Genomic DNA, 17,052 nt, shown 5'->3' with positions numbered 1-17,052 from the left:
TCCACTCCAGAAAACCATCCTCCCAAGTGATCCAGCTCTTGCCTTGCTCCACCCCATCCAGGATGCCATGGAGTTCTTACCTCGTGCTTCTCCGTGCCATTGACACTGCGTCGCTGACGGCCCCTCTTGGGATATCCGTTTATCTTGCACTCATAGCACGTTTCAGGGGAAAGTAGGTTGTCTTCATCCTCTTCTTGAGGAGCAGGAATATAGGAACCTTTCCCAAAACCCAAGCCAGAAATACAGTGTCTGGTGGCAGAAGAGCAGAGAGACCCATCTCAGATTTTTTTTACACAATGGTTTGTAGACAGGACACACCGGAGGGAGATCAGGCCACCTCTTAGAATCATAGAATGTCCTGAGTTGGAAGGGACCCGCAAGGATCATCGAGTCCAACTCCTGTCCCTGCACAGGACACCCCGACATTCACACCATGGTGCTAAGAGGTCTCTCCTCTTTTCCAGCCTGAACAGACCAAGTGACTTTAGCCACTCGTCATACGGCTTCCCCTCTAAACCCTTCACCAACTTTGTTCACTTGTAAACCCTTCACCATCTTCTTTGGACGTGATCAGAAGATTTAATCTGTCTGCACCCTGGCTTAGGTGGATCTGCAGAGCATCTGCTTCAGTGCTAGCAGCTGCACTATTGGATTAGTGAACTGGAAGAGGAGGTGGGCACTAACATGGGGATCTTATGACTGGCAAGGAACATTCTGGCATGGAGAAACTGAGGGCTCATGTAGAGCTCACTAGCTCCTGGGGCTCCTTCAGGGCACAACAACCCTATGCAGGGCTACAAACTAGAAGTCTGGCTGGAAAGCTGCCTGGAGGAGAAGGACCTGGGGGTGTTGCTTGACAGCAACTGAACATGAGCCAGCAGTGGCCCAGGTGGCCAAGAAGGCCAATGGCATCTTGGCTTGGATCAGAAACGGCGTGGCCAGCAGGGCCAGGGAGGTTCTTCTCCCTCTGGACTTGGCACTGGTGAGACCGCTCCTCGAATCCTGTGTTCAGTTCCGGGCCCCTCACCACAAGAAGGATGTTGAGGCTCTGGAGTGAGTCCAGAGAAGAGCAACAAAGCTGGTGAGGGGGCTGGAGAACAAGAGGAGCGGCTGAGAGAGCTGGGGGTGTTTACCCTGGAGAAGAGGAGGGTGAGGGGAGACCTCATTGCTCTCTCCAACTCCCTGAAAGGAGGTTGTGGAGAGGAGGGAGCTGGGCTCTTCTCCCAAGTGACAGGGGACAGGACGAGAGACAACGGCCTCAAGCTGCTCCAGGGGAGGGTCAAGCTGGATATTAGGAAGAAATTTTCACAGAAAGGGTCACTGGGCACTGGCAGAGGCTGCCCAGGGAGAGGGTTGAGTCACCTTCCCTGGAGGTGTTTAAGGGACGGGTGGACAAGGCGCTGAGGGACATGGTTTAGCATTTGATAGGAATGGTTGGACTCGATGATCGGGTGGGTCTTTTCCAACCTGGTGATTCTGTGATTCTATGATTCAAACGGTTTTGGTGGCAGAAAGCAGAAGTGTGGTGATGGAGCATGTCTGGGGGTACCATGCACTTGGCAGCCTGCAATATCCCCCAGGAGCGCAGAGGTGCCTGTGGGGACTTACCTGCTCAGCACTCCTTACCCTTGTCCTGCTCTGAAGTAGCCTCCTGGACAGCCACAGAGATAACCTCCATCAGTGTTGGAGCAGCCGTAACTGCAGGGGCTGCCACCAGCCGAGCATTCATCCACATCCTGGCACCCTCCAAAGGCCTGGTCGAAATCAAAGCCAGACGGGCAGACGCACTTGAAACTTCCCAGAGTGTTGTAGCAGGAGGCAGAGCCGCAGGCAGTGGGGCTGGAGCACTCGTTCTCATCTGTGCCCAAAGACAGCAGAACCAGTCAGAAACCTGGTAGAAGGGAGCTCCTGGGCTGCTGGTGCTCTCCATCCCACACAGCCAGGGAAACCTGCCCATGGCCATCGCTGAGATGGCAGCAGGCTCCTTCTCCACGATCCCCTACAAGTCCTCATCTCATGCAGACCAAGGACTGTCTTGATTTTTCTATCCTGCTGCAGTGCAGGGAGATGTTGACTTCAGAGGCACCAGGAGCTCATGACTCCTGACAGTCCCTGTTGCAGAGAGAACCTGGAGCAGCACAGTTCAGGGCAGGGGCAGCAACTCTGGGCACAGGCATGTTCCATCTCAGGGCTGGGTTAGCAGACATGAGCCCACAATCCAGTGTCAGAGAGAGACAGGGGTGGCCAGAGAAGGACTCAGGCCGTAACCATCCTCTGTCCTTTATCTCACCACTATAGGGTACAAGAGGCCCCCATCCCACACTCACCCACACACTGATTCCACTGGTAGTGCTGCACGTAGCCCTGGGGACAACCGCAGCGGTAGCCTCCAAGCACGTTCTGGCAGCCGTGCTGGCACCGATGGTTTCCATCGCACTCATCCACATCTGCAGCAAGGTAACACAGATGGAGGTGAGACAAATTATCCCTGGGTGCAAAGGGACCGTGTACACATGGCACAGGACTGGCAGCCAGCATCCTTGAGGGTGCTCATGTGGATGGGTGGTTCTCCTGCCTAATTATGTCTCTCCAGCTTGGACTTAAATGCCCTCAGCCCCAAGGCCCACACACATCTCCTTGCAGCCCTTGCTTAGACGTGTTTTGCTTTCATGCCTGGCCTGGACCATCACCAGATCTGCTCTTCAGGCTCTTTGTGGTGAACATAAGACTTAACATAGCACATGGTGGGTCTTGGACAGTGTGAGATCTCACCTAATAAGATACAGGACCATTCTTTTCCCATCCTTGGCTGCTATGGTTGCACCACCATGACCTTCTTCTACTCGTTCAAGAGCCAGTGTTTCTCCAAGCGGGTCAGGCACTGACCTCTCCTTTGCACCAGAACTTCCCACTGGGTTTTTTGGTGCCCCACAGTAAGGATTAATTGAGCTATAGATGAGCTGCCATAGGGACTGGGAGTGAACAACGAACTCTTCCACTTGGAACACGTGTCTGTCAAAGCCCAAGAGACACAGACCCACCTTCACAGTTGACACCAGAGCTGTCCAGGGAGAATCCTTTCTGACACTCGCAGTTGTAGCTGCCCGGCGTGTTCAGACACTGCCCTTTGGCTCCACACAGAGAGGGCTGAGCCGTGCACTCGTTATTGTCTGCAAAACACCGGTGGCCACATGTAAGTCCATCCCCAGGGATGTGGCTGCGTGCAGCTTTGCAGGCAGCTCCCTTGCACCATGGAGCTCAGCCCAGACCAAGCAGCAGACAGAAGAGTCAGATGCATGACCTCAAGCCAGCTGGAGAGAGGCAGTGCTCTGCATCCAGAGCTGAGGAGCTGGAATGTCTCTCCTGGGCTTAAAGCCAATCCATAGGGACCTTGGAGGTGCTGTATAGAAGAGCAGCAAACGCCTCTACTCACCGATGCAGGATGAGTGGTGCTGAGTGAAGCCTGGAGGGCATTTGCAGTTGAATCCTCCGATGATGTTGACACACAGGAACTGGCAGTTGTGCTGCTTGGTAGAACATTCATCCAAGTCTAAAGCAACAAGCACAAGAACATGTATTTCAGTTTATCTTACTGAGATAGCTTATCTTTAGGACCCCTGCATGAACGTGGTGATGCACAGCAGTCCTGGGCAGACCAGGATCTGACACGCACCAGCCTCAGGAGCAATGGACTTGAAATTCATGCATGAGAATCAACTCCACTGTCCCGTCCCCGCTCCACCCTGCTGCCAGAGATGAGGCGGGGCCTCTGCTGCCTTCTCCTTGGTGAATACCTTTGCAGATCTTCCCATCTTCTTGTAGAATGTACCCTCGAGGGCAAGAGCATTGGTAGCTGCCTTCTGTGTTCTTGCAGATGAAGTTACATGGCTTCGGGGACTGGTTACACTCATCCAAATCTAGACTCAAGAGACAAGATACATCAGCATTCACAGGTTGAGCTTCTGGAGTGGGTCCTCACCACCCCTTGCACCATTCAGTCTGCTAAAGGGCTTCCAAATACAAAATGTTCCCAGGTTTCATGGCCCCACATAGCTAAGCGGTCAGATGGCCCTATGAGTCCTGGCATTCACTGCCCCCCCGTATCTTTTCCACTCTCCAGGAAGCTGCTGAGCAGATACAGGGTCTTTGAGGAAGCACCTCAGTCTGAGCCAGCACAACAAATCTAGAGGTCTCCTGAAGGAGAAGAGATGGATCAGACTCACGGAATGTTTTAGGTTGGAAGGGACCTTAAAGCTCCTCTAGTTCCAAACACTCCGCCATGGGCAGGGACCCCTCCCACTGGATCAGGGGCTCCAAGCCCCATCCAACCTGGCCTTCAACCCCTCCAGGGATGGGGCAGCCACCACTGCTCTGGGCAACCTGGGCCAGGGCCTCCTCACCCTCACAAGAAAACATTTCTTCCTAAGATCTCATCTCCCTTCTTTCAGCTTAACCACCACCCTGCTCAGGCATGGGATGTTGTATGACCTGGTGAATGCAAGTGACATTTTTCTCAGCCCCTTCCTAGGTGAAGATACAGATAGATGCTCCTCCTGAGCACTGGGAACATCAGGGATGGGGCTGGCCCTGTGCTTTTGGGGCTGTCACCTCTGCCCAGCAGGGAGTCACAGCCCACAACATTGAGTCAAGCTGGAGGGCACAGAGATGTAGAAGGGTAAGGATGTTTAGAAAGGAATCCTGTCCTGGTGTTCAAGGTCATATCTGCTCTACTTCTAGGTGCAAAGCTTGGTTTCTGGAAGCCAAGGCCTCTTTTCCACTCTGTGTCTAGGACACACAGTTGCTGGCATGGTCCTGAACACCATCTCAGTACTGGAAGGATGGCACCTCCTCAACTCCTTCAGCACTTCCTCAGATGCCTGCAGCTGTGATTCTAGGGGTGCCTTTTATAGCAGCATCAGAATTCACAACACGGCACTCAGGCTGGCTAGAACCTGCTGCCCTGCCAGTGCAAGGTCTGGCTGTACCCAGACTTTCACCTCTGGATCGCACTCCAGTTCCTGTGACCCTTGGAGAAGACAACGAGCCTGTGTTTTAAGGAGTTAGACAACATGGAATGATGACTTTGATGTATAGAGGACCATGCAAAAGGGCGAAGGTCCCAGACCCTTGCTATGGATGTGGAAGACAGGATGGGCAGAGGTGAGGGCAGGTCACAGGTGGGCAATACACGACCCTCTCTCTCTTTGCATGTGGACAAGCAGGGATGGAAGCCCACCAAGGGTTCTGTTCTCCCAACTCACCCACACAGGCTGTGCCTGTGATGTCCGCGGTGTAGCCCAGCTTGCAGTGGCAGCGGAAGGAGCCGATGCTGTTGATGCACTGTCCGTTCTTGCAGAGGTTGGGGAGGACCTTGCACTCATCGATGTCTGTGGGAGAAGAGGGAGACCTGTTAATGCAACACTGCCTCTGGTGAGACCGCTCCTCAAATCCTGTGTTCAGTTCTGGGCCCCTCACCACAAGAAGGATGTTGAGGCTCTGGAGTGAGTCCAGAGAAAAGCAACAAAGCTGCTGAAGGGGCTGGAGAACAAGAGGAGCAGCTGAGAGAGCTGGGGGTGCTTATCCTGGAGAAGAGGAGGCTGAGGGGAGACCTCATTGCTCTCTCCAACTACCTGGAAGGATGTTGTGGAGAGGAGGGAGCTGGGCTCTTCTCCCAAGTGACAGGGGACAGGACAAGAGGGAATGGCCTCAAGCTCCACCAGGGTATGTTTAGGCTGGACATTAGGAAAAAAAATTTCACGGAAAGGGTCATTGGGCACTGGCAGAGGCTACCCAGGGAGGTGGTTGAGTCACCTTCCTTGGAGGGGTTTAAGGGACGGGTGGATGAGGTGCTGAAGGACATGGTTTAGTGATTGATGGGAATGGTTGGACTCGATGATCCAGTGGGTCTTTTCCAACCTGGTGATTCTATGATTCTGTCCTCGAGCTCCTGTGCCAGGGCAACTCAGACCCTCCTTGGGAGCCAGAGACTGCAATCAGGGAGTGTTAAGGTAACGTTGCAGAGGCTTCTCATCTGCTCCAGGCACTGTGTACCCCATCCCAAGGGAATTCTGCCTGTGCCCACATCACTGATTTCCCTCCTTGGCAATGAAGGCGACTTGGGTCTCACCTCTCCCATCAGTGGAGTATCCTGGCCCATGAGGACACATCTTCTTGTACTGGGCAGTTCCAGGAAGAGGACAGAGCTCACACTGGGGGCCCCAGCTGCGCCCACTGTTGCAGCAACACTCGGATTTGGTGACCAGGTTGCGGTTGGTGGAGGACATCTGGCACATGGTTTGCAGCACTTCCGTGAAACAGAATCCCTGTCGGGTGTCTGGACAGAAAGAGTAGGGACGCAAGGTCAGGATCTGAGACAGCATCAGCACCAGGGATAACCAAGCAGCCTGTCCAATCCTTGCCAGTCACAGAATCACAGAATAACCAGGTTGGAAGAGACCCACCGGATCACCGAGTCCAACCGTTCCTACGTGGAAGCTGGTGTGAATTGGATAATGCAAAAGGTAAAGTTGATGCCCCAAAAACCTTTCTGTTCAGAAACACTGAAACACCCGAAAAGCATCATCTGCTACTAAAGAGAGGCTGCTTAAGACCCACTAGGACTTGGTAATTACCAATACAATCTGTGCCAGAGGGACTGACTTCAAAACCTTCATTGCAGTCACAGCGGTAACTTCCCACTGTGTTGATGCAGCGGCCATTGGGGCAGATTCCAGGCTTGGTGCGACACTCGTTCTCATCTAGGAAGAAAGGAGCCACAAAGAACTGCAGTGAGGCACAGGACAAATCTCAGCTTTCCACAACCCTTCATGCTACTAGACAGTGTGAAACACTCTCATATCGTCCTTGAGGACCACTTCCACATCCTTAGGGAGCTGAGAAACACATCCATGTGCCCTGGACCTTCCCCAAAGCAGGGCAGCTGACTATTCATGTCCCCTGGTTTGCACATTCTCCACCTGCAAGTGGCCAAGCTGGTGGTCTAGGAATGCATCTGGGCTTGCTTTGCACTCCTGCTGTGTTTGCAAGTGTGGGCTGTCCAGTGCTGGCCCTTCCAAAATTAGCTCAGTGCAAAGAAGCTTGTCACAGACATGGAAAGACTAAACCAAAAGGACACATGGCAGAACACTGTGTCATCCTGTGCTGAGACTGTGTAGACCTATAGGTCCAGAGATGAACAGGGGTTTTGTGTTTGTAGGCATCTAGCAGGACATACAGGAAATACAGGAGAAATCCTGGGAAAGAGCTGTTTAACAGAAGGACATGAAATAAAGCTAGAAGAAGAGATGGTCTCTATCTCTGCTGCGAATCCCTCCCAGCCTGGTCCTTGGTACCTGTGCAGCCCTCTCCATCCGGCCTGCGTTGCATTCCTGGTGGGCAGATGCACATGAAGGTGCCGATGAGATTCTTGCACAGCATCCCTCGAGACTCGCAGTCATGTAGTCCCTCTGCACACTCATCCAGATCTGCAATCCAGAACCCCATGAGACCATGTTTAACCTGCCAGCTCTGCAGCGCTGTGGGGAACACTGGGAACCAAGCGCTCTCATCCACCCTGCTCCACCAGTCCAGGCTGGCCGGCACACGGCACGGACACCGAGGTGAGTGAGAGGGAGCACAAGCCCAAGGATGCCAGCTCAGAAGCCCTGCCTGCTCTCCATACAGCAACAGAGATGGACTCAGCGCAGGGGCTGGGGACAGGGTGGGAGCTCTCCTGATGGGACCAGAAGGGGATTTTACCTCTGCACATTCTTCTGTCTTCTCGAAGGGCGTATCCAGACGGGCAGGTGCACTCATAGGAGCCAAAGGTGTTGATGCAGCGGAAGGCACAAAGCAGGGGATTCAGGGAACATTCATTGATATCTGGGAGGCAGGAGAGAAGACAGAGCTCGACTCTGTGCTCTCAGCAGAGTCAGCTGGGCTGTTGTGGTGGTGGACCTCCCCAGGACAGACTCCCCTCCTCCTCATGCATTCATCTCAGAGGACTTTGTTCCACCAAGGCTTCCTGCCATGGCCTTCAGTTGCAGAGGGAAAGACACCTGGTGCCCCAGCAGCTTTGATGGGAGAGGGTCCTGGCTCCTTGGTGAGGCAGCCTCTACATTTAGGCAGGTCTCCAGACCTCCTCCTGGGCTCCAGCCTCAGAGGAAGCTGAAGGGGACAGCACTAACGTCTGCATTCATGTGGAGATGAGCTCCAGCCAGCTTTTCTGCACGGTCCATTGGTGGCTGACCTGACTGCTTCTCATCCAGGCAGTGGCTCTCGGGTCATGTACAAAGCCCAGTGAGCAACAGAAGTGAAGAGATTGCCCCACAGCAGCATTACCTTCACAAGTCATCATGGGACCTGGCTCAAAGCCTTCATCACAGGCACACTCGAAGCCTCCCACCACGTTGGTGCAGGTGCCGTTGCCACAAGGGTTGCCAATGGAGCACTCATCAGTATCTGGAGGAAGCCAAGACCACGTTAGGTGGATGAATTAGACAGGAAAGGTGCAAGCTGGTCTCTTCTTGAGCATTCAAACAAGTCCAACCAAACCAGGAGCCAGGAGTAAAAAGCAAAGAGGCAGGAAAGAAGCAAATTTGTTCTCTCCACACACACACACACACACTCCCAGCCTCGGATGGAAGGAGAATGAGAGCAAGCGGGAGCAGGTGCTCCCCATGCAGACCCTTACCCACACAGTTGACTCCTGTGTAGTCCAGGTTGTACCCAAAGGGGCACTCGCAGCGGAAGGAGCCATCAGTGTTAATGCAGGCCCCGTTTATGCAGACACCCAGGTTCTCCGAGCATTCATTAACGTCTAGAAGGGAAACCAAGGCAATGAAACATCACAGGAGAACATAGCCAGAAACATGCCCCTGTCCCCTCAGGACTGAGTACCATAGCAGATACTCCCTCTCCAGAGCTGGGGGCTGAACCTGAGGTGAGCGGTGAGAGACCGTGAGCTTGGGAGGGCACCCAGTCCTATGTTCTTTCCCTCCTGCCACTGGCATTCACCCCTACTCTCCACATAGTCTAAGTTTAGTCACTTCTAGGCGACTCCACCTCAAAACAAATTTCTTCTCATCCCTAGATCAGACCTTACCTTCTCGGGTGTCACCTGGGCCTGGGATGGCTCCATGGCCATATGGACACAGCTCCTGGAAGGCAACTGGAAGAAAGCAGAAAAGTGAGATATGCTTACAAGTTCTTCTGCTCACAGAAGCTGAAATGTGCTTGGAAAGCTTCTAGAGCATGACTGCGAGCTTGGCAGCTCCCTGCCCATGGGAGACCACAAAAAATCCCTGGCTGGATGGAAAACACCTGTGCTTGCTTTGGATCTGGAGGGACTAAAATGCTTTTGCCTTCTCCAAAGCCCTACAGACAGCTGAGAGCAGATCCAAAGCAGCAACAAGCCTGACCATGGCTGCTGGAGACCCAGGGACTAGTGCAGTAAGGGCTACCAGGTTTCAGGGCAGTATCCTCCGGACAGAGAAGCCCACTCTGCTGGTTGGCTTTCATGCTGGTTGGCTTTCGTACTGGTTGTCTTGCCTGATCTGCACACCTTCCCCACACTCTCCAATGACAGGACAAGAGGAAATGGCCTCAAAGTTGCACCAGGGGAGGTTTAGACTGGATATTAGGAAAAATGTCTTCACTGGAAGAGCGGTGAAGCCCTCGCAGAGGCTGCCCAGGGCAGTGGTGAAGTCTCCAGCCCTGAAGTGGTTCAAAAACCATGTAGATGTGGCGCATCAGGACTTGGTTTAGCAGGCACGATGAGGTTAGGCTGACGCTTGGACTGGATGATCTTAGAGATCTTTTCCGACCTCAGCAATTCTATGACACTCACAGCGTTCTCTCCCATGGAGCCAGATCCCAGCACACCTACCATTTCCTTCCTGAGGGCACAGCTCACAGGGGTCTCCCCAGCCTTCTCCGGGCATCTTGCTGCAGCAGCACCGAGCCTTGGTGGTGTTGAAGGCCTTGGGGACAGAGCATTTCCCATTGTCAAAGCGAGTGAAGCAGAAGCTCTGACGAGTATCTGTAGGAGGATGGAGAAACACGTGGGTCATAGCAGCCCCCCAGGATGGTTATGGTCCCCTCCCCACCCTGAAGAGCTGAACTCACCAAAGCACCTCCGGCCGTTATCAGACAGCACAAAGCCCGGAGGGCAGACACACTGGAAGCTGCCAGGGGTATTGGTGCACGTCCCAAAAAGGCAGATGTTGGGCTCCTCTTCACACTCGTTGATATCTGGGACCACCAGGAACATACCACTTAGAGCAGCCAAAGGTCACTCCTTCCCTCATTGCATTAAAACCAGCTGAAGCTGTGACATCTAGGGAGCTTTAATGCCCGCAGGACATCATCCCACCCTAACCTTTAACCCACCCGCAGGGCAAACAGGACAACAGAGAGTCCAGGGCAGAGCAAAACCACTGAGCCTCCTCTGTCAAGGGAGCAGGCTTTGCCTTGCTCTGTGTCCAACTACTTTCAAGAAGGTTTCTGGGGGTGGTGATTCCCACTCAGGGGGAATGCGATTGTTCTGGGAATGGTCCAAAGTGACCACATGCTGTGCTGGAAATGACAGAGGCAGAGAGCCAACCTTACCGATGCAGTTGTCGTTCTGCACCTCATACCCAGGGGGGCAGATGCAGCGGAAGGAGCCCTCCAGGTTCTGGCAGGTGCCCGGGGAGCAGGTCCCAGGCAGGCTCACACACTCGTTGATGTCTGCAGAGGAGGAGAAATGACCAGCGATAGTGTCTGTGCTCCGCTCGGAGGATTTGGATGCGAGGTACCTTGCTGCACCCGCAGCCGCACTCTGCTTTGCCAAGAAGATGCAAGGGAAGCAGACGAGGGGTCTGCCAGGATGCTCTGCCTCACGCTCCCAGCAGGACCTGCTGCTGCAGGAGGCAGAGTGGTGGACAGGAGTAACCAGAGTACAATGTGCCCCTCTGCCCTACAGCCCCTGCCTGCAGGAGACTTCCCAGGGCATCTCTGGTACAGCTCTGCATGCTCTAGGGGCATGGACAGGCCAAGGTTTCTCCTCACTGCCTGCAGATCTCAGCACATGGAAAGGAACTGGCTCGATGGTTCCCTGCATCGCTGGAAGGGAAATGTAGGCACAGCAGGGCCCAGTCCAGCTCTCCACGGACAGTCAAATGACCAGGCTTTAGCTCCAGAGGACTTATAGAATCATAGAATAACCAGGTTGGAAGAGACCCACCGGATCATCAAGTCCAACCCTTTCTATCAACTTGGGGCCTTGGGAACAGTTCTAGAGTCAACTGCTCGGTCACCTCTTATGGGACCAGCATGGGCACCATATTCTCACAGTGCCAGCCATGCCACCACGCAGCAGAACACACCAAGGAGGGCCAGTCTGGACACTCACCTACACAGTTCTTCCCATCAGGGGTCCGGTCATACCCCTCTTGGCACAAGCACTGGAAGGAGCCGATGCTGTTGATGCACTGGCCGTTGCGACACACCTGCCCCACCAGGGATGAACACTCATCAATGTCTGTGGAAGGGAAAGGATGAGCACAATGGGAAGAGAGATGCACAGCAGGTGAGCGTCACAAGTGTCACCTTAGCCAGCCCTACACATCTGAGACACACAACGACCCCTACAGCCCCTGCCAGGTGACACCCAGCACCCTCTATGCCCCTGTGGGACACCCCATGACCCACAGCCGTTTCCACCTTGACCCCAGTCATCAACCCCTGTGGTCAGGATTCCATGCCGCTCACCCATGCAGTCGTTATTGTGCGTTAGCTCAAAGCCAGGGAAGCAGAGGCAGTTGTAGGAGCCAACTGTGTTCTTGCAGGTCCCGTTTCCACAGGGCTGTCGGTCACACTCATCAATATCTGCAGAGAGAAGGTCACAGCTGCTTCAGGGGCTGAGTGAGATGAAAGCCACTGTCTTGGGTGTGCAGACAGGGTACAGGGAGCTGCACAGCCGCCCTGTGGCTTGCAGGGACAGTGTGGGTACAAGATGAACCCCTGGTTGGCCCTGACACTGCCCAGCAGGTGCTGGAGAGAGCTCCCACCCATCCTGATCTCAGATTCACACGGCAGCCACACTGACCCATGCACATGGTCTGCTCCCCCGTGGCCTTGAAGCCGTTGTGGCAGATGCAAATGTAGCTGCCCTCGGTGTCAACGCAGTCCCCATGGCTGCAGACGTTGGGGATCTCCTGGCATTCGTTGCGACCTAAAGCAAAGCAAAGCGGGCACTTGTGAGCAGAAAGGGAGGGACCAGATGGAAAGAGCTGAAGCGCTGGCCTTCTGCAAACCCCTTGGTTTTCTGAGAGGTGGCTTCAGAAAGAGCAAGATTTATGCATACCATCTCTAAAAGACATAAATTAAATTTAATTGGAGAAAATGACCTCAGCTGCCAGACCAAAGCTGCACTTCACGGTGCCCTTTTAGAATCATAGAATCATCAGGTTGGAAAAGACCCATCGGATCATCAAGTCCAACCATACCTATCAAATAGTAAACCATGTCCCTCAGCACCTCATCCACCCATCCCTTAAACACCTCCAGGGAAGGTGACTCAACCCCCTCCCTGGGCAGCCTCTGCCAGTGCCCAATCACCCTTTATGTGAAAAATTTTTTCCTGATGTCCAGCCTGAACCTCCCCTGGCGGAGCTTGAGGCCATTCCCCCTTGTCCTGTCCCCTGTCACTTGGGGGACTCTCCTTTCTACTTCCTACTACTCCTTTCAGGTAGCTGTAGAGAGCAATGAGGTCTCCCCTCAGCCTCCTCTTCTCCAGGCTAAACACCCCCAGCTCTCTCAGCCGCTCCTCATAAGGCCTGTTCTCCAGCCCCCTCACCAGTTTACACTTTAGGAGCTCACAGGCCCTGAGAATTGTTGCAAAAGTACAGGTATCCCATAATCGCAGCACCACCAGCTCATAGCCCCCCAGGCTTGACAAAAGACCTGGAACCCATGCATGGGACTGGCACGGTCTTCATGCTGTCCTTCTTTGGGTCCACACAGGGTGGTCTGCAAAACCATCTGGAGAGCTTAGGTAGGGGTGTCAGCGCCTCCCCCGCGTGTCTCTGGAATAGGTAGCAAAGAGCTCCCATCTTACCCACGCAGGCTCCGCTAGGCGACAGCTTGTATCCAGTGGAGCATTCGCACCTGTAACTGCCCGGGATGTTGATGCAGTCGGCGTTGCGCTGGCAAAGGTTCTCCCCGCTGCTGCACTCGTCGATGTCTGTGGGAGGAGAGCAAAGCAAACCTTGGCGTGCAGGGCCTCCCCACCCTCACAGGAAAACATTTCTTCCCAAGATCTCATCTCGATCTCCCCTCTTTCAGCCTAAAACCTTTCCCTCTCACCCTATCCCTGCTCTCCCTGATCCAGAGCGCCTCCCCAGCTTTCCTGGAAGCTGCTCTAAGGTCTCCCTGGAGCCTTCTCTTCTGCAGGCTGAAGAACTCCAACTCTCCCAGCCCTTGGAACATATTTGTGACCCTCCTTCCCAACAGCCGAACCCTGGTGGCCCAGGAGCTGGGGAGATGGTATTGCCACCCTGAGAATCCCAACCCTCCCTCCTGGGTGCCCTTGGCAGCCTCGTTACCTTCACAGATGAGGAGGATGTTGTTGTAGCTGAATCCAATGGGACACTCACACCTGAAGCTGCCGATTTGGTTGATGCAGACACCGTTTGTGCAGATAGCAGGGATCTCGCTGCACTCATCAATATCTGAACACAGACAACACCACTCGGCATCGCAGAAAGGCAGAAGGCAGGAAACATCCCCCATAGCTGGGAAACTGCTGCCTTCGAGCATTCTAAAAAGAAGACTAGCAGGAAAAGACCACCAGAAAAATGGTGTGGCAGCTCTTGGAGGACCCATACTGGATCCAGGCCAGGTCAGGGCCACTCTGCAGAGGTCTGGATACACAACAGAGCCACACAAATCACAGGAGCTCTGGGATTGCCGGCAGAGCCTGCATAGCACACATTAGGAAGGATCCTAACCAGAAGATCCACTTGGTTTCCTCCAAGTGTGTCTCTGCAGTAGCATGGACACTTGCTCAGACTCTAGGAGCAGGCTGCACATGGGATGTCTAGGAGGCCACCAAAACATTGAGATGGCTCAAGGGCCCCGGCTGTTGCTGTGCCCAGCACAATCCACCAGCAGCTCTACCAGCCCTGGGTGACCAATACCCTCTGTTTCATGACCCATACTTCTTGGCACATTCTCCCTGGCAGCAGCAGATGAACTCATCTCCCTCCTTTTCCCCTCACTAGCACTGCCAGCACCAGGGGAAGCACTGATTCACTCATCTCTTTGTGTCACAAACTACCAGCAAGTCTATCTTTCAAGACTGCAGAAGATCCGTAGACAGCCAACAAGCCCCAGGACTTTCAACAGCACTTCAAGTTTTCACTCTACCAAACAGAGACCTGAAACTTTGGCTCTGAGTGGGGCCGTGTTGCCACGGGGCCAGAGCTGCTGGCAGCGTCAGGGCCAGGGTTGTCACAGGTCTGGATCTATGTGGCTACTGGCCACTGGCTGAGGCCACTGGCCACCTGTCTCTCCAGGTGGGACAGGAACCAAGTGACAACTGCAAACATGAAGAGGTCCAAGCAGCCCAGCCACTCAGGACACAGGCTTGAAGGCTCGGCCAGCTGCTTGCAGCTGTGTTTGCTACCTCTTCTCCTTGTGTTTTCTCTGCCTGGGGCTTGATTTGCTAAGGAAGGGGAAGGGAAGGAGCTCGCAGGCACCATGGAAGCAAGCAGAAGAGCAGAGTAGAGCAGGAGGTGGGGGCTCTACTCACCAATGGGCTTCCCGGTGTGGATGTCGATGATGAACCCTGGGGCCTGGTTCCCACACAGGATCTGGTACTCGGCTGGAAGGGGAACATCAAGGTTATGGCCATGCCTGGCAGGCAAAGTGGGGTGCAGCGAGGAGTGAGAGAGAAGAGGGCTAACTGTGGCTGTGGTAAGCAGGGAGGAGGAGATCGGGGTGGTGCTCAGCCAGGAGTCACAGGAGGAACCCCGGGGTCTCACACAGTCACACTGCAAGGCGACACGACACCCACATGCGTGCCTGCACATGCACACACAGAAAAAGGCATGTACTTATCAGGCACTTGCAGCTTCACCTGCGGGTACGGACTCACCCCTCCCTTCTGCCCCTCTATTTTGTTAGTGCCCGTGCCTCAAAGCGCTGTCAGAAAAGCAAGGGGGGAGCCACGGTATCAAGATCCTTTCCCAGACTTACGGCTGGCTGGTGTGGGACAGGGCTCACACGGCTTGTTCCAGGCTTTGCCGATGTTGTAGGAGCAGCAGCACATCTTCTTGGTCATGTTGAAGGACAGCTCGTTCTCACACGTGTCGTTGTAGTTGCGATAACACACGCTCTTCCTCATGTCTGCAAAGACAGCCCAGATTGTGTCTCAGTCGGCCCTGGGAATGGGTGCTGCCAGCCCCGGCGCACTCAGTTCTTCACGATGAGGGTGATGAGACACTGGCCCAGGTTGCCCAGGGAAGCTGTGGTTGCCCCATCCCTGGAGGTGTTCAAGGGATCTTGGATGGGACCTTGAGCACCCTGATCTGGTGGGAGGCACCCCTGCCCATGGTAGGGAGGTTGGAATTGGATGATTTTTAAGGTCTCTTCCAACCCAACCCATTCTATGACTTCTGGGGACAGGCCAGACTGCCCTTTTCTGGTGCTCAGGGACTGCGGATGACAACCCAGCAAAGTGGCCACAGTGATGGGCTGAAGCTGCACTCCAGTGACAGCACTGGGTGGCAACACACAAGCTCTGCTGGGTCTCCACTGCCCCATGCCACCCACTCTCCCTATATGTTCCCTATATATCTCCCTACCTAAAAGGAAGCTGTGGAGAGGAGGGAGCTGGCCTCTTCTCCCAAGTGACAGGGGACAGGACGAGAGGGAATGGCCTCAACCTCCACCAGGGGAGGTTCAGGCTGGACATCAGGAAAAACTTTTTCATGGAAAGGGTCATTGGGCACTGGCAGAGGCTGCCCAGGGAGGGGGTTGAGTCACCTTCCCTGGAGGGGTTTAAAGGACGGGTGGACAATGTGCTGAGGGACGTGGTTTAGTGTTTGGTAGGAATGGTTGGACTCGATGATCTGATGGGTCTTTTCCAACCTGGTGATTCTATGATTCTGTGTTGTGGCAGAGCGAGCTTCAGCCCCACCAGCAGGGCCCACATGTGCCATGTAAGACAGGGATATGGTGATGCACCCGGTGGAATTGGGTATCCTGAGGCCCCGCCCCTGCTCCCAGCACTTCTGCTCCTTCTGTTCCACCACGTCACCCATGCCGTGCTGCCCACAGCTCAGCCCAGGGGCCGTGCACAGGCAGGCTGCCAGACCCCTTCCCCACAGATTTGGACGTACCCATGCAGTTGTTCCCTCCGTTGACTTGCATGTACTCAGGGGGGCAGACGCAGGTGTAGTTGCCGAGGGTGTTGTAGCAGGTCCCAGGGCCACAGATCCCAATGTGAGCAGAGCACTCATCAATATCTGCCAAACGAAGGAGATTGGAGGTTAAAGCTGGGCATAGGTAGAGAAGGGCCTGACATGAGGCTGAGGGGAGGCTTGGCACAAAGCCTGGATGGGCTTGGTGCAGGGACCGGCGATGGGAAAGGCTTCGTGATGGGACATCTGGTGGAGAAAGGCGAAGGGATTCTGCCAACTGCTCCTAGGGCAGCGCAGGTGCACATCCAGCTCCGCCACACACACGCATGCGCACACGCATCCACCAGGCACACAGATGAGCACAGGCACCGCGGTGCAGCTACCTTCACAGATGCGGGTGTCCTCGTTGAGGTAGTAGCCAAGGGGACACTCACACTGGAAGCTGCCGAAAGTGTTGACGCAATTGCCGCCCTGGCAGAGGCCTGGCAGCTCCTGGCACTCATCGATATCTGAGGAGGAAGAGCAGATGGGAAGTGTTCACTGCCTGCCCAACCAGCTCAGGCAGTGCCTTCATCCCAGGATCCTTGGTGGGTCCATCCCACCTCCTCCAGCCCTGGCTGGTGGCCAAGCGGCTTGGCCAGGTGGC

The 17,052-nt window shown here is 54.5% G+C and overlaps 1 protein-coding gene across 2 annotated transcripts in view; it reads right to left on the bottom strand.

Annotated features, from left to right (window-relative positions):
- The window catches only part of LOC138731793 (fibrillin-2-like), a 126,553-nt gene that overhangs the window by 1,658 nt on the left and 107,843 nt on the right, over positions 1–17,052 (bottom strand). For both annotated transcript variants that reach the window (XM_069877960.1, XM_069877961.1), the window contains exons 39-64: positions 16,790–16,915; positions 16,386–16,511; positions 15,241–15,390; positions 14,795–14,866; positions 13,587–13,712; positions 13,100–13,225; positions 12,089–12,214; positions 11,752–11,868; positions 11,393–11,521; positions 10,609–10,728; positions 10,126–10,251; positions 9,887–10,039; positions 9,104–9,169; positions 8,693–8,818; positions 8,341–8,460; positions 7,759–7,881; positions 7,353–7,484; positions 6,633–6,758; positions 6,128–6,334; positions 5,262–5,387; positions 3,795–3,917; positions 3,434–3,550; positions 3,042–3,170; positions 2,328–2,447; positions 1,627–1,858; positions 81–249 (exon numbers count right to left, since the gene is read on the bottom strand). In XM_069877960.1, the coding sequence (XP_069734061.1) occupies positions 81–249; positions 1,627–1,858; positions 2,328–2,447; positions 3,042–3,170; positions 3,434–3,550; positions 3,795–3,917; positions 5,262–5,387; positions 6,128–6,334; positions 6,633–6,758; positions 7,353–7,484; positions 7,759–7,881; positions 8,341–8,460; positions 8,693–8,818; positions 9,104–9,169; positions 9,887–10,039; positions 10,126–10,251; positions 10,609–10,728; positions 11,393–11,521; positions 11,752–11,868; positions 12,089–12,214; positions 13,100–13,225; positions 13,587–13,712; positions 14,795–14,866; positions 15,241–15,390; positions 16,386–16,511; positions 16,790–16,915 (3,413 nt within the window). The remainder of the gene's footprint in view (positions 1–80; positions 250–1,626; positions 1,859–2,327; positions 2,448–3,041; positions 3,171–3,433; positions 3,551–3,794; positions 3,918–5,261; positions 5,388–6,127; positions 6,335–6,632; positions 6,759–7,352; positions 7,485–7,758; positions 7,882–8,340; positions 8,461–8,692; positions 8,819–9,103; positions 9,170–9,886; positions 10,040–10,125; positions 10,252–10,608; positions 10,729–11,392; positions 11,522–11,751; positions 11,869–12,088; positions 12,215–13,099; positions 13,226–13,586; positions 13,713–14,794; positions 14,867–15,240; positions 15,391–16,385; positions 16,512–16,789; positions 16,916–17,052) is intronic.

This window comes from Phaenicophaeus curvirostris, chromosome 28, assembly GCF_032191515.1.
Source record: "Phaenicophaeus curvirostris isolate KB17595 chromosome 28, BPBGC_Pcur_1.0, whole genome shotgun sequence".
NCBI lineage: Eukaryota > Metazoa > Chordata > Aves > Cuculiformes > Cuculidae > Phaenicophaeus > Phaenicophaeus curvirostris.
The sequence above is the reverse complement of the archived record's forward strand: the minus strand, read 5'-3'. Positions and strand labels throughout refer to the sequence as shown.